The sequence below is a fragment of the Eurypyga helias genome, unplaced genomic scaffold (assembly GCF_000690775.1).
Source record: "Eurypyga helias isolate BGI_N326 unplaced genomic scaffold, ASM69077v1 scaffold12341, whole genome shotgun sequence".
In the NCBI taxonomy this organism is placed as follows: Eukaryota; Metazoa; Chordata; class Aves; order Eurypygiformes; family Eurypygidae; genus Eurypyga; species Eurypyga helias.
In genome coordinates this window covers 61-16,513 of record NW_010228961.1, presented here as the reverse complement: position 1 = coordinate 16,513, position 16,453 = coordinate 61, and the positions used below count along the sequence as shown (strand labels likewise).

General features: G+C 40.8%; 2 protein-coding genes across 2 annotated transcripts in view; one reads left to right on the top strand and one right to left on the bottom strand.

Annotated features, from left to right (window-relative positions):
* AKAP7 (A kinase (PRKA) anchor protein 7) overlaps positions 1-9,636 on the top strand; it is a 24,609-nt gene extending 14,973 nt beyond the window's left edge. The window contains exons 5-6 of the mRNA XM_010160219.1: positions 8,988-9,100; positions 9,589-9,636. Coding sequence (XP_010158521.1) covers positions 8,988-9,100; positions 9,589-9,636 — 161 coding nt within the window. The remainder of the gene's footprint in view (positions 1-8,987; positions 9,101-9,588) is intronic.
* A 3,866-nt stretch (positions 9,637-13,502) lies between these two features.
* MSH5 (mutS homolog 5) lies at positions 13,503-15,922 on the bottom strand. Its single transcript, XM_010160218.1, is given in 2 exon segments — positions 13,503-13,705; positions 13,708-15,922. Coding segments are annotated over 2 exon segments (2,418 nt in total).
* Between the last annotated feature and the right edge of the window lie 531 nt (positions 15,923-16,453).

The following is a 16,453-nucleotide window of genomic DNA, read 5'->3' as shown; positions in this document are numbered from 1 at the left end:
CAGGAATGTGCTGTTGGATTTGTTTTCTGTGATACATTTCACGTATTAATTCAAAATAAACTGCGTGTCAAAATTACACCTAGTATTCCTGTGCTGTGGTCATACCCTGAATACACAATTTTAGAGAAACAGCTGCAAGAGAACTGCAATTTTAAAACTGAAGCTGACAGAAGAAAATTTATACAGTGTTGCCTGCAGGATGTTAATCATCCTGTTGTCCATGGGACAGTAAAGAGAGATCACTCCTGTAGCTGGTTTGATTTTTGGCAAGACCTAAGTTTAGTTTATTACAGAATTACTGTTTTGCCACTTCAAGACTGTGTTTGATTTCTATTATGCTCTAAGGTGAATTTTGACTTCATGTGTTATTTTATGTTCTACATGGATGTCTAAGGATATTGTCGAAGGATATTGCTTACACAAACAATAGAAAAAATATGAAGTTAAATTACCTTCTTGTATGAACTCATTTAGTTCCGTAAATTGTATGGAAATTTGTGTGATACCAGTAACATCTGAATGTTCTATGGCATGATAATGGTAAGCGCATGTCTGCTAATTCCAGTGTAAATGTAAGAGAGCCTGAGACAACAGTTCAGGAAAAGCAGAGCTAATGTGGATTTTGTGTTTGTGGTGATTTGCTAGTTATTTCCCAACAATCCACTGAAAGACAGTATCATCACATAATTGTCTACCAGGAATAGTGCTAAACTGTTACGATAGAAATTTGGGGAGTATGTTAATCACTCTTTGTCCAAGTCTTTTTAGAAGTCGTGAGCTAAAAGTGACATATACACTTAGGGTGTTTTTATAAACAAATTAATTTCTTGTGCTTTGCTACAGCACAGAATATTGGAAGTACTAAGTGAATTTGGAAAAGGTAACTGTTTTGCTTTTATTTTCATTGTTATAACTATATTGTAAATGCTGTTTGAAGCTGATAAAGGTGAGTAAGTGAATCCTGGTTTTTTCCCCTCAGGATTTGCAGGTTTTGGTTTCATGGAGAAATGATGTATGTTACGGTCTGACCATCAGAGGGAGCTTGCGTTTCATGAACAAAAAATGTTACTCTTCTGCTTGTGCAGATAACGCTTTCACTTGCTTTGTCTTTAAGATATGTTGATTTGTTGCATTTAATATTTTAATACTATTAGGACTGTGCTAGACAGGTATTTAACTAGTCATTTCCTTTAACTTCAGTTTTCTCAAAATGACACTTTGTCTGATATCGCTGAATTGTTTTTCCTAACAGTCCATACTGGAGAGAGAGAAATGGAAGGCGAGTTGTACTGCCCATCTTCTCTAGGTGCATTACAGCTTGACTCAAGCGTAAGCTGTCCGTGCCACCATACCAAAGCGGTGCAGCCCCTTTTGTTGTGCTGGGCATTTGTGCAGCTACATAGTGAATTCGGCTGTGGTTAAATCAGCGTTTTCACCTTGGCCGGCTCATTTTTAACCTACTCAGCCTGCCCGTGCAGTTTACTGTAGAGCTAAAATAGGAGCAGTGGCGGGCATGAGGCTGGGGAGGAACAGTCTGTTTTGGCAAGGATGGTGGTTTATGAGCTACTTTAAAGATTCTGAAACCACACATTTAGCATCTGTTTCAGGGTGAGTTACATTGCTCTGACTTCATAGAGCCTAGAGAGATAGTTTAAATCAGTTAATTTAGTTCATTTTAGTTCTGGATGGCTGAAGCTAAGATAAATGCATTTTGCCTCTTGTCAGTTACTCTGGGGTCATTTTACATGATGGAAAAATTGGGAACTCGGAAGTGCTGTAATTTTCAGTTAAAACAACTGATTTGTACAAAGTGAACAAAAAGCTGTAAGTTCAAATCCATAACAATTCCACTGAAAATGTACTGCTGTGACATGTTAGATTTTCTTCTAGTCCATGTGCCATTAGTTATAGTTCCCACTAACTTGTGTAGCAGAACTTCACTGGGATGTTCAGGAACTTGCCTCATCCACAGCAAGAAGAGGAGCGTGCTCTAAAGTTGAAAGTGACAGTGTCATGCTATCTCAAGAATATAATTATGTGTGTCAGAAAATATATATATGCTGTGTTGTGTGATGAACATCACCAGCAGAAAAAAAAACCCATCCTTTTCGTTGTTGTTGATTTCATGAGAAGAGCCAGGACAGCTACCTGCGGATAGTGCTTACGTACATCAGGGGCTGATTCCAGTAGACCTGAGCGTTGTTCACGCCCTCTGATACCACGTAGTTTTCTGCATGCAGCGTTTTCTAGTTCAGGCTTGCACTGTGTGACAGTTTCCTTCGGTTTAGGCCCCTTGGCTAGACGGATGCTGACAGCAGGAACAAACGCTTCAGTGAAAATAAACACCAGTTAGCTTTACGAGTTTGTGTTTCTAACGGTTGGTAGTTATTCAATACAGTTTGCTCTGGAGCTTGGCATTTATTGATGGGAATATTAAATGCTGTGCTGTTGCCAGATCTCTTAGCTCACCCTTTCTGTGTGTCACGTGACAGGTAGAAGAGGCTAAAGTAGATAAGCAAGAGCAATAGGCTGGGACAGGGGCCTGGCTTTGGGCCACTGTGTGGCAGTGCTTCTCCTGCCCTTTGACTCTGCTCTTCATGCAAGGTCTTAAAATTGTGATCAGCTGTGCGGAAGGAGAAAGAACGGAAAAATTCTTCTCGGTTTGCTAAGAAAAAGGGGATTTGGCTGTATAATGGCATTTTCAGCAAGGTACAGAGAGGGCAGTTACAAGAGTGAGGGCTTAATAGAAAGGAAGTCAGGGTAGGAGGAATAGGTAGAGGATCTGTTTGTAAGGCAAGGATAAAGTAAATCTTACGGGAAGATTTGGCATTTACAGACCAGGTAATCTCTAACTTGCTGTTATGTAGTCAGGTGGGACTGGAAGCAAAGTTTTAAGTTGTTGCAAGGAATTTATTCCATTAGTAGGGATATTGAAACATCTTCAGTCTGTCACAGTATTTTATCTTTGTACCTTGATGTTTATTATGGTTTTTATTCTCACTGTAGCTGTGAATGTGAAATATATACAACAGTCTAATCATGTGCACGTCTGGCTCTGAATCTGCCATTTAATTTCTCCTTGATTGTTTATTATGAGTTGCTGTGGTTGTTAACATCCCTCTGCATGGAATGCATATGATGATCTGGTTAGAGGTCACTAAGCACTGCTGTATTATTTCATGAAACTGAGCATGCTCTTCACTGTGTTCATTGCCCTCGTTCCTATAAAACACCCATTAGTGACCTCCACATTTGTTTCTTAATGCTAAAAGTGTAAAGTGTGGTTTTTTAAAAAGCAATTTCAGATTTGTGTTTACATTCTTCATATTGTGCTGCCAAGCACTGAATAAAAATAACTCATTAAAATGAAGCACTATAATAATGTTTTTTGTGGTTTAAAAGAAGGTATTCTCACCCACTTCTTTTTGTGATCATGACAGACTTTTAGGAAGTATCAGAATGGATCAAAGCCAGTCAAAGAACAGAGTTTCATCAAGTACCTGAGTTTCTGTTTCAGTCTAGCACTTTGAGCCTTCCCATTATCATTGTTTGTCTTTTGAGGCCTACCTTACACACTGGCATTTGTGCACAGAGTGGGGATTGCTTGGTCCTGCTGCTCCTTGGATCCTACGTTATGAATGAGCACACCTTCCTTCTGTACACGCGTGTGGTGATGGAAAAAAAACGGAACAACGTGCGCATGCTGCTGATACGTGTCTGAAATAACCACATAGCTCACTGATACATGGTCGTGGTATGGTACAGTGAGAATGCACTGTAGGAAAGCCAAAGTAATATGTAACCAAGTAGCAGTGGAAGAACCGTTGGGAAATCGGCTTGAGGCGGGTTTACCTTTTGGCACAGTGTAAAGCTGACTATTTGCAGAGGATGCTAGTAGTGATGGGGAGAAAAAATAGCCACTTTTCATATGGAGACATGAGAAGCAAGGGCTTTCCTTTTTTACATCCTTGAGCTAAAAATCACCAGCACACGAGGTAGTGACTGACCCTGGTTTAGCCACAACTTTTTTTTCACCAGAGACTGGGGATTCCTGAGTGTTCAAGAGTCAGTAGTTTTTGTCAGGCAGCTACCAGGGATACTCCGCAGGCTGATAACTATAATTTTTAATGGTCTTAACAGTGAGGTGATTGTAGAGAGTTTGGTGCCTGATGCAGCCTTTTTTATATATTCTAAGCATCACATGATATCTAAACTTTTTATTTTTTGTGGTGCTCACATCTGGTGGCATATACTTAAGGTTGTTATAAACACTATTATCTGAAATAAATGGCTTGGAGTTCTTAATTGGCTTGGGAATTGGGTCTTGTAAGGCTTTGTGTGTGGATTATGCTCAGTGCTATTAGGACAGGAAGGAAGACCAGAAGGGCTTCTTTGTAAAACCCAAACTTCTGCTAACTGATAGCCAACAGAATGCTCTTAAAAAAACAACTGAAAACTTAAAAATTTTAACATGATTGTTAAGTTACCTATGCTTAGCTTTTCTTCATCACCAAGTGTAAAGTAAAAAAATGTTTCAATAAAAAGACAGGATTGTGTTTCTGAATTCTAAACCTTTTAATGGAGGGAATCTGGTTTAGGGACCAGCAGAAATTAATAGACTGGAAGAAATTGTGCATATGTAGTGGTTTTCCATTTGTAATGGAATCTTGGAAAAGAAGATGGGGTTTTGTATTAGGGAATACGGCTCCATGTGTAATTTTTCTATGAATCATTCTGTATTGATCTAGCTGTTGAATTTTTGAGCCTTTCTAGTCCTGAGTAAGTTCCATATATCACATTTCAAGTCTAATTATGGGGAAACAGTTGTCTAATGGGTTCAGCCACATCCAACATAAGAGAGGCAGATGACATTCAGTAATTTTGACATTATAAAAATAAGGTGCAAAATGGTATTACAGAGTACTTCAAATTGCATGAAAGATGATCTGAAAGCTGTCCAAAAATTTGTTGCAGGAAGTCATTGAGCTTGTAAAAATAGCCATAACTTTCCTAGGCTATACTTTGAAGCTGCAAACATTGGTTAGCCTTAGACAGGTCGACATTTTTCAGCCACGAAGATGCTGAGAGCGCTGGAGCACCTCTGCTATGGGGACAGGCTGAGAGAGTTGGGCTTGTTCAGCCTGGAGAAGAGAAGGCTCCGGGGAGACCTTATAGCACCTTCCAGTACCTGAAGGGGCTACAGGGAAGCTGGGGGGGACTTTTTGCAAGGGTCGGTAGTGACAGGACCAGGGGTAATGGGTTTAAATTGAAAGTGGGGAGGATTAGATTAGGCATCAGGAGGCAGTTCTTCACAGAGAGCGTGGTGAAGCACTGGGACAGGTTGCCCAGAGAAGCTGTGGATGCCCCATCCCTGGAAGTGTTCAAGGCCAGGCTGGACGAGGCTTTGAGCAACCTGGTCTAGTGGAAGGTGTGCCTGCTCACTGCAACGGGGTTGGACTAGATGGCCTTTAATGGTCCCTTCCAACCCAAACTGCTCTATGATTCTAATGAGGGAAAACACAATCTTGCTTTTCAGTCTAGTTAGTAGTCTTGATGTCTGGGGGAAAGATGCCAGATTCTCATTTGACAAGACCCATCGGCATTGTCCATCTACCATTCTTGTCACTGGCCTCTAATTTATTTCAGTTCAAGCAATCCCTATCATGAATTTTAACCTCTGTGTATTTGCTCAGTCTTCAAATCCACTTTCATGCTGTCCTCTAAGCCTGGAACTTTCTCTTGCCCAGAGCATGATTTCTTCCTTCCCCATTTCTTTTAAAATCCTTCTTCAAAGAGCTGCATGGATATTAATAGCATTGCATTATCTTTTAACCTTCCTGTGCTCTCAGGAAAACATTTCCCTTTGTTTCTTGTTTTTCTCCCCTCCCATCTACTCAGATTTCTGTCTGTTTTCATTATCCCTGATGAAGGAAATGTGCTAATTATGTTCCTAAGTCAACCAGTAAAACGTTGTGCTTTGCCTGCGTGTCAAATGTTGCAAAACTGGGGCTCTCTGGTACCAGCAAGTGCAACCAGTCTCTTGAGCCTCTGAAGTTTATTAAGTCTGTGCCATGACAGAGCTGTGTGAGAGGTCTGATCACCAGGAAAACGTGTGTGGACATACGCACATGGAAATCTACTAATTTTACAGCTGCAGTCTCTCCCTGGAGTTATGCTTTGAGTTTTTCTAATGAGTTTTTCATCACTGTTTTTCCTTGATTAGAATTGACAGGTATGAAAAAAAAGATGAGAAAGATAAGCAGAAGCAGATATTGAACAAAGCACAAAATGAAGGCATGCAGGCATGTGGTTGCTGCTCGGGTGTGTGAAGTGTAGGTGCCATACTGTCCCACTGTGACGCACGTTCCCAGCGCTGTATGATCACTCCACCCTCTTGAAAGCCCTGGGTTTAAAATCCTGAGATCGGGTGCATGTTGGCAAACCACTGGTCTGACAGTAGGCTCTTACTGGAGTTAGGGAGACACCCTTAGAGGTGCAAGTCTTCACCAGCACGCATCTTCATTGCAGAGTGGGAGTTAAGACATCGCTTGGCGTAAGCTGTCATGGCAGAATTTGAGCTGGAGTCAATGAGTCCTCAAATGATGCAGTTCAGGGAACCAAACACAGGAAGCAGAAAATGACTTTGTTACAGATAACTTCAGTTTTAAATAAATGTAACATTTTATTAGTTTACTAACATCAGAAATAAGCAGGCCGTTGGATGCATAGAAATATGTGCACAGCATATCTAAATGATTTGGTTTGAACTTCCATATTTCAGTCTGAAGAAGCAGCAAACATTTATCCGTAGTCTTCTGTTTTGAGAGGTTTATCTGTTGTTCAGCAGCCATTTGTGTGCACAGCTGCACAGTAGCTTAGTAGGGATGCAGTGTAAATTAGAAACGTTTCCTGCAGACAGAACTCAGAATAACACAAGTAGGTAAGCTGTTCTTGCATATCGATACATAGCTACAGCTGTGTAGGTAGATCTAGGCCTACAGATGTAGATACATAGATGTACAGCTTTAGCCACGCAGATATGCTTACATGGGTCACGGCAAGGGGGAGAGAATTTGCACGAACTGAAACACAGGAGGGTCCCTCTGAACATGAGGCAACACACGTACTGAGGGTCACTGGCACGGGCGGCCCATGGAGGCTGTGGAGTCTCCATCCTTGGAGATACGCAAAACCCATCCAGATGGAGTCCTGGGCAACTGGGTCTAGGTGGCCCTGCTTGAGCAGGGGGTTGGGCCAGATGACCCCCGGTGGTCCCTTCCAACCTCCATCACTCCAGCAGGTTACTTTCAGCATCTGCCGTAGGAGTATGACTCCTATTACCATTGTGTAGATGCTTTGCAGGTTTGAATCTGGTTGTCCTTTCAGTGTCCTGTGAGTTGGGATGAATGGTTGAGCTGATTAATTTCTGTAAAATGCATCAGCGTCTTGTAAGTGGGGAGTGAAGGTTGAAAGACAATTTTCAGGTAGGCCTGTTTAGGAGATAGCATTTGGGTCTTTGATCTCCTTGGCTTCTTTCAAAATCCCACCTTCAGTTGTACGGCCTGTGGAGCCTAAGGTTGTAAGTCAGGCAGCAGAGGATGAGAAGTGAATTCGGATCTCCACGTCCCAAGCGAATACTTTGGGCTTCTTCTAGGACTTTTCTGTTGCAAAGGAATACCTAAACTTGTAAAATCTCTTCATAAGTGGGATTTCAAAGTAGCTCACTTAAATAGTTACTATAAAAAACAAAAAATGGTAAAAGTAAGGGCTCTGGAATGACTGCTTCAGCAGCGTGAACCAGCAGGCTTACGCTAGCCAGCTTCTTACCCCTATATTCCTCTTCCTTGGGCCTTCCCTACAATTTCTCAGCCAGCTGTGCTGTTTGCTTCCCAGGGTAATGCATTTTCTTCTGGGTGGGAGAAAAAGCACTGGATCTCTCTGCTACAGGTGAAGTAGCAAGCCAAAAAATAGTACACTTAAATGCAAAAGCATTGTTATGGTAAGGATCGGTTAAATTCATGGGATAGGAGTGGTTTTATTTTTGGTCCCTTGTTTTGATTTTAGTTCAAGAATAGTATGAGTCAGCTAGACCTACATCTAGTTAAAACTGAAAGTTGTGTTTGCAAATGAGGGGAAAAAAAAAGACGTTTTGTTTTGTTTTTCAGCAATAGAAATATTCTACTTACTGGTATTATTTTTGCCACAGGTTTTATCAATTTTATCTAAACTTTTTTTCAAAATTACAGCAGAAATTTTTCATTTGTAGTGTTTCAGCTAAAGGAAACATGGGACATAATTCAAAAGTTATACTGAAATTTATTTCCAGGAAATGAAACAGTACATTGGGCAGATGAGCTGGGAAATAGTAGCCTAGGTCAGCGTAGTAGAGTTGCTTTAGCCTGGGCTGAGACAGACAAAAGTGCACATTAAAAATTTGACATTAGCTTGGAAGGGACTGGTGAGGCTTGGAAAAAAAACCCACCCAAACCCAAACAAAAATCATCATCATGCCTGATAAGTTCTCTAATGCTGCCGTGTAAACCCAGTGCCAGAATTCACAGCTTTCAATTTCAGATTTCCTTTGGTCTGAGAGGGAGATACCCACTGCAGAATACTGGTTTTGAAGAGAGGCAATTCATTACTTAGTTTTCCTGAAGTTTCCAAGACTCTTCCAGTGAGAGTAACTCCTGAACAGTCTTACTGTCAGGTTCCTATTTTCATCGTCAAAACAGACAGCACGGGCAGCCTTCTGATTGCCATTATTTCAGTAAAGCCAAATTGTGACCCATATTAACTGCAAGTATAAGACTATTTTTGCATTAAATAGTATGTGCCTTTGAATTTAACCAGAGGTATCTCTGCCTTTTAGTACTCATCATTTTGTTTTTCCCATGTGGAGCAGCTGTGACTCATGACAGTAGAAAGCACATTTTTAAGCATTCTATCAAATAATATCTTTGGACATGTACATTTCTCTCCCCCCTCAGAGACTATGAAGAAGATATTTCAAGAAAAGGGCATCTTGGCAGGAGAAGGAAGAGCTTTTAAACCACATCTGACCTTCATGAAGTTGTCAAAATCAACACAGCTACGTAAGCAGGTGAGCTCACATTTCACAGCTCAGCAGCGATCTAGAAGGTTTAGTTTGGAGACAAACAAAGGAGTTGCTGATGCTACAGCATCATCCTTTCCGCTTTGGAACCAGCTGAGGAGGTAAGACTGGTTGCAAATACTGGGGTTTTTTAGAAAAAGTAATTGTACATCTGCCATATAAACAGTAGCCCGGCACTGTACTTTAAACTACCACTCTTCATATTCTCAGTACAGTAATACTGTGGTCTATTTTCTTTTGGGAAACTAGGCAGGATGAAAGTACTTGCTCAGAATCACAGAATTATTATTAGGATGTAGGTTATCTGCAGTTTGTTGGGATAGTTTTGTTTTGTTACTGTGTAGGAGAAAATAAGCAAATAAAGAGTGTTTACAGTTGGATTATGGATAATATGCAGCCTGTCAGTTCCCTCTCCTGAATATACTTCTGTGAATTTCTGAGCAGTGATGACACACATCTTCTGTGTTCTCTCGCAGGCAGTTACTTCTTGCCTGTTTATGAGGTTTTATGGCAACATACACTAATAGATGAAAGTAGGTTCTAAATATAGAGAAGCAATACTGGTTTACCTATTTTTTTGTTTCATACTAGTTTAACAGTAGTATTGTGTTATTTAACATAAGGTGTCACACCATAAATTTTTTTTTGCTCACATTGTATAGAATGTTTTACGTGATCCTTTACCATTGACCAGGAAAATAATTCTCAGAAAAAATCTATTTTTAAATAAGAATTAAAGTACATAATTGAAATATTTTATTCTTTTTTCCTTAACAGTAAGAACTGAAGAATATTACTTTAAGTTTGCATTAGAAATAACTCTAAAAAAATGCTGGAAGTGTACTTTTTAATTATGTAGTATTGTGAAATCAGTTGGAAGAAGGCAGTGAGATTTTAGATACGTAGATAAACTTCAAGGGCACACATACTTGCTATGAAACAGGAATAAGGACCTGTCCACAGGTTGTAGGTGGTATGTTATAGTTATTAGATTTGTAAGCTCATAACAGTTTTTGCTTGTATTAACAGTTGTTTTGTAACACACTAATTTAAAACTCCACAGATCTTCTAGTATATCATTAATCTAGAATATCTAAATTACTGTTCAGTAATTTAACTGTTTGGTTAAAACATCTGAGACAGTCAGGGTGGGTTTTTGCCATTCTGGGTTTTGGCTGGTTTTCGACTGGTTGCTTTGTTTACATTTATCTACCTTGCATGAACTATTATGTCGAGACACACACTTTTCTGTGTTCTGATATTCACTGCTGCTGATGGAACCAGGTCAGCATCATTCCAAATCATCTTCCTTAGTCCTCCATGATGCTGGATAATGCACATGGTATTCTAAAGATACACTGTGTAGAAAGGTAATATGTACTCAAAATCTGTAAAATATTTCATTGGGAATTGTTCTCTGTCAATCTGCTGTCAGGCATAAGCAGCAGTCTTTATTATGATTTTTTGTTTCATCGAGTCCATGCATTTAGTGAGATAGTTTCATGCATTCACTGAAAACAATAGATAAAAACATGAAAAATAACAGGAATAACTCTTTTGCAGTACGTTTTAATAAAATGTTTAATTGCATTTTCCGATTATAAAACAGTGTGAAAAAGAAGAAAGGGGAGTGGATGAAAATTACATGAGAAAGCATGTAAAAGAGCAATCAGCAGTAAAGTAGTTGAGTGTAGCTCACGGCTTTAGCTTTGTAACTATATTAATATTTTTTAAATGTAAGTTTCCTTATTCAGAGCAATATTCTCTTAAGGTACTCTCTTCATAATGATGTGTACACTCCACCGAAGTTACCTTTTGGGGGAAAAAAACCCCATTTCTCAAACCCTAACGTTGCTACAGGAATTTTTGAAATGCATATATTCTGCAAAGATCTTAACTTTCCCAGAGAGTTGCTGATATCTACAAAGCAAAGAGTTTGAGAATTCAAAATTAGTTAGGATCTCAATAAATCAGCTTTCCCCTTTGAAGGCATAGCATTAAGCTAAAATGGTAAATGCAAAAAAACTTGAAAACAGATATTAATAAAGGATAAAAATGTGAGATAAAGTGTGTTAGAAAAGCTGATCAGGTTTACCGTACCCCCTTCAGCTTCTCAGGTGAAGTGACTGACTTACCTGCTCAGAAGTGGGAGCAAGTCGTTTACATGTTTAGCTGGACAATCCTGAGCTCCAATGTGCCACTGAAAACTTCCCCAAAATCAGGAGGCACAGTGAGCCTCCTGGTGGCCTTGTGGAAGGAGATAAAGGGATATAATTTACTTGCATGTGTTTACCTACTTCCACAGCTGATGGTTTGGATGAGAACAGTCAACTTGGGTTAGTGTCACTGTCTTCTGTACAAAGAACCTAATGAAACATAATGAAAGAAGCAACTGGAGTTTGGGACTTAAAGGTAACATTTCCATCCCTGCTTCCCTCACCAGCCTGCTACGAGTCCACAGGTCAGTCACAGCCCCTCTGGATTTCAGGCGTCCAGGCTGCGGCTCATTTCAGGGCTGTTGTGAGGCTTGCTTGATAAATGCTGTGTGACATCTGGAGACCCTCTGATACCTACTGCTGCCAGAGCTGCAAACACTGTGAAATGGATTTCATAACTAGAAGGTGACTGGCAGCTAAATTGCTCTGATGGCATCTGCCTAATTAGCGAGAAATGTATCCTTAGCCTAGTCAGTGGTTGACCCAAAAAACCAAAAAGCCAAAAATGTAATTAATAAATAATTAATATATTATATTCTTTTGTATGCTGTATGTATAATTAGTAAAAGATAATATATTAGTGAGAAAATCCGTTTGTATGTACAACAGTTGCAGGTGTTGTACAAGGACGGATCCACTGTTACCATTCCGTGTCCGTGGTACCATCGTCAAGGTGCTAGATGTTGTTTTGCAGACAGTATTGTGATGATTGCACTGGGAACAGCAGTAACTGCATGATTCAGCAAGTTATTCGTGGTTTTTTTTTAATGTAAATTATGTTAAACTTTTGCCACTATCCTAGTTTCATATAGAGATAACTAGTCACTTATTATGTAATAATGGTAAGAATTCCATCATAAAGGAGGAAATTCCACGCTGAATCAAACCCAAACAGTGTCTCCAAATTCAAATCTTTAAGATGCACACTCACGCTCATCTTCTTGCTACCTTCAGCCAGACATACCAGATAAGATGTTTAATACTGATAATTATGAAGGTAATTACTTTTTCCTCATATAAATTTTCTCTCAGTTTATGTGACGTTCCTATTTTTGGCTTTTTAAAATCAAATATAGCTGAAGAGTGATGTAGTGTATCAGCTGATGTCTTTTATTAGCCATAACATAAGCAGTTACAGCAAGTTTGGGCGGTCAGAGAATAAGCTATCTACTATCTCTTCTGTCGTACTCAGATAAGGAATCCCAGTCACATATCTCATTGCAGGGAAGGTTATTACTTCTGTAGTACTCACATATCACATCTCCTGCTTCTTTAATTTGTTCATGAATTTTTGTTGCATATGCATGCATCAAATACTGTGTTCAGTGAAAATCCTCTGCATGACAAGAAGCGAAAGGGAATCCTCCCCTTCTGGAATTATTCCTTAATGTCACATTTTACTCAGTACTCTAAAATAGAATATAAAATGTGAATTTCTGTCTGAACAACTATAGTATACTTTTCAGTTTCCTAGATTTGTAATTTCACTCCTACTTATGCCCATATGGCATAAACACATAGTCGTACCATATAGAACCTTATGAGAAAAGAGCGATTCGTGGTAAAACCAAAGTACTACTCCTGTTATTATTCCCTGCTGATTCTGACCCCCAGCGTTCTTTGTATAGTAACTCCTGGGACCTCTGGCATTTTGGACAGAAATGCTGGTATAAGAAGAGCCGCAGAGCTCATTAAATCCCTCTTTATTTCCATTTATCTGCCTCTACATCAGCGGTTTGTATTGTGACAACTGTTACTTGGCAATGTGGGAGTCGGAGGCACGTACTTATTTGGAATATTTGATGTTGATCCCAAGGTGGCTGAAATAATCACTTTGGCACAATACAAACCAATAAACACTTTGCTTTCACAGTCTTAGGAGACAGGCAGAAATGTTTTGTGATTTTTCTACGGTATGTTTTTAATCTGAAGATCCAACAGTAGGGGCAGAAAATACACAACTGGGTGGTCACTACATCACAGACCATATTGCAGAGATATGTAACTACAGTACTTGTTTTAAAGAAGAAGAAGAAGAAAGAATGTACATTATAGACCACTTGTTACAAGCTAATTGTAGCGTGAGCTGTTAGTCACAGTGACCGTTTTTTGTGTCACCGAACTCTTACTGACCGTGGTAGATACAGTGTGCGGTGCTTTTACAAGTATCCCCGTTACAGGACTGAGGCTGCAGCAGGCAGCACCTCTTTACGCATAAACTCTTCTAAGTCCACATGGGGATTGTCGAGGTCTAGGCAAAGAAACTTTTCCACAATGGACTGGCATTTTTCCATCTGATCTGCTTTCGAAGGGTGATCAATACGTTTGATATCTTTTCCATTGCGAATCAGTTCTGACACTTCCACTCCTCTTTCATTCCTGCTAATGCAGCGATGTTGGCAGCATGGCTAACAGTGGACATGCCCTGTTTGATCTGATAGAAGAATATCAGCTCGTCTCCATCTTGGTGGGTCTCCATGGTCAGGTACTCTAGAAGAGGTGTGTCAGGCAGAAGTTCTAGCTGCATTAAACTGTGAAAATTAGTGGAGATGAAGACCTGCGGACACTGGGTTCCTTGACTGATCCAGTACCTCAGGACAGCAGCCAGAAGGGACAGGCCGTCCAGCGTGTTGGTCCCTTTACCAAACTCATCAATAAGTACCAAGGACCTCTCTGTAGCATTGTTTACTGCCTTGGCAACCTGGTTAAGATCAATCATAAAAGTAGAGAGCCCTACAGAAACTGATTCCCTACTGTGGATTCTTGTGTAAATCGCATCAATGACTCCAATCTCCGCCTCTGCTGCAGGGACGTAACTGCCGATTAGCGCCATGAATACTATAAGACCTACTTGCTTTAAGTAGACGCTCTTTCCAGATGAGTTGGGCCCAGTGATGATCTTTATTCGTCTGGTAGCCTCGCCACTGTTCACAGGATTGGCCACGAAAGTCTTTGCACACAGTTCCATGAGCGGATGTCTTCCATCCTTGATGCGGAAGCCATGGCGGAGAGTGAAGCGTGGCCGGCAGTAGGCGTTCTCCCGAGCCATCACTGACAAAGCTAGTAGCACGTCCAGGTGTGCCGTATACTTGACCACACTGTTAAGCACTTCAGACTTCTCCAAGATCTTTGTCTGCAGCTGGTGCATAATAAGTGTTTCCTGGTCTCTGATCTCACAGTGCAAGTCACCCAGCAGGCTGTCTAGCTCCTTAGTCCTAGCACTCCTGTAATGCAGTTTATCCTCTGATAAGAACATGAAGTCCAAGCCTTCAATTTCAAAGTCGCTCTTATCCACCATAGTTGGTAGCCGTGGAATGGAGAGGAGGAACCCAATCAAAGGAATGTAGATCACACAACAGGAGGGAATATGATTGTCCAAGGTCTCCAGTTCTTTTCGTGCCACTTCTGTAAGGAAGTCTGACAGTCCCATCAGCTTTCGTTTCTTCTCATCGATGGTGGGGTCCACGTTGGGTCGAACTGTGAAGCGGTTCTCTGAGATGCTGCCTTCAAAGTCCACCACTCTGCCGATCAGACTAGCAATGTAGTGCAGGTCGTCAGTGAAGACACGGGAGATGGTCTGAAAGAGTTCGATCGTGCTGGGCAGAGAACGACATGTGTCTCTAAGGCACACTGCACTGTACGCTGTCTTATAGAGTGCTTGCCAGTCACTAACTTTTGTGTGGGCAAGAGTCATTCGCTTTAGAATGAGAGGCACATTTTTAATATTCTTGAGGCAGCCTTGAAGAGTGAGGACTGTTTCGTGGTTCTGAGCCAGCAGGAAGAAGTGGATAACATCTAGCCGTTTGTTCAGCTCTGTCAGATTCCGAGTAGGTCGTGTGAGCCACAGCCGCAACAGTTTTTCTCCCCATTTGCACCTGCAACGGTTTAAAATTCCATATAAACTGAATCCTTCTTTTAATCCACTGGACAACTTGTACACAGAAGGATGGATATCACTTTTAAATATCTGCAGGACACAGTAAGTGTCTTGATCCATATTCACAATATCTGAGAGCACAAACTTTTTAAAGGCCAAAATAGGAACTGTAATAGTGCTTTCTTCCAGCTCAACTCCAACCCTTCTCCTGTCTAGGAACTTAAGGAGGCCCCCCAGGGCTCGTACCATGAGTGGGCTCTCAAAAGAGATGATTGAGGACAAGTAGAGAATTTTCTCTGTTGCAGTCATATGAGATGGGATAAACGGAAATTGCCTAGATAGGATCCGTTGCTTGCTGACTTCTAGGCCAAAATCTATGTTAGGAAACAGGACAATTTCTGGTTTTCTTACATCTTTATCCCCAGCAGTAGCTGTTAGGTTGGTCAGGAATTTGGCAATATTCTGGTCCTGTTTTGCACTGGTCACTATGCTTTGAGGATTAACTTCCCCAATCACTTTATGCAGCAGCTGGAGGTCTTCATTATCAGGTGTGTCAGGCATGAAGTAAACTGAGCAATCTTCTGTGTCATAGTAAGTAATTGCAAGCTGCCCTGCATACCACAAAACAGACATGTGTGTCTCAGAGCACTCTTGGTCCTCTTGCTCGGGCCCAAGCGGTGGTGGCAAGGTAGAGCTCGTGCTTGATGTGGCAGCCATTGTGTTGGAGAAAGGTATTTTTATTCACAAGTCGTCCAAAAAGTCCTGAGAAGTAACTGTAATTGACAACAGCAGGTTAACACTCATTCTTCCAGCCCTGGAGAAACTTAAGATGCTACCAGGAATTAAAGACATCACCTGCTCAAGTGAAAAGATGCAGCTGCCATAACTACAGCCGCCATCTTGCTTCCAAACAAGATGTAACTGAGCTAACTACTAGCAGTGTTGGAGTGGTTTTACAGGGGTTTTTGTGTTCTTTATTTCAGTAAGGATGTGTCTATGCCCAGATACAGATGAATACAGTAATGTGCATGCACGTGTATATACATGTACCAAATCATCCCTCTCTCTGAGGTACGGGACACCCTTGTGCACTGACCATGGAGCCTCCCAACGACGCAGCCACACAAACCGCTCATCATTTCAGGGCCCTACCCCAGTATTTATGCAGCACCATCACTCACTGTTGGATTCCATACAAGTACATAAGGCACTGCTGCAGGGATCAACCCTACGGAGTCCACAGTTGCT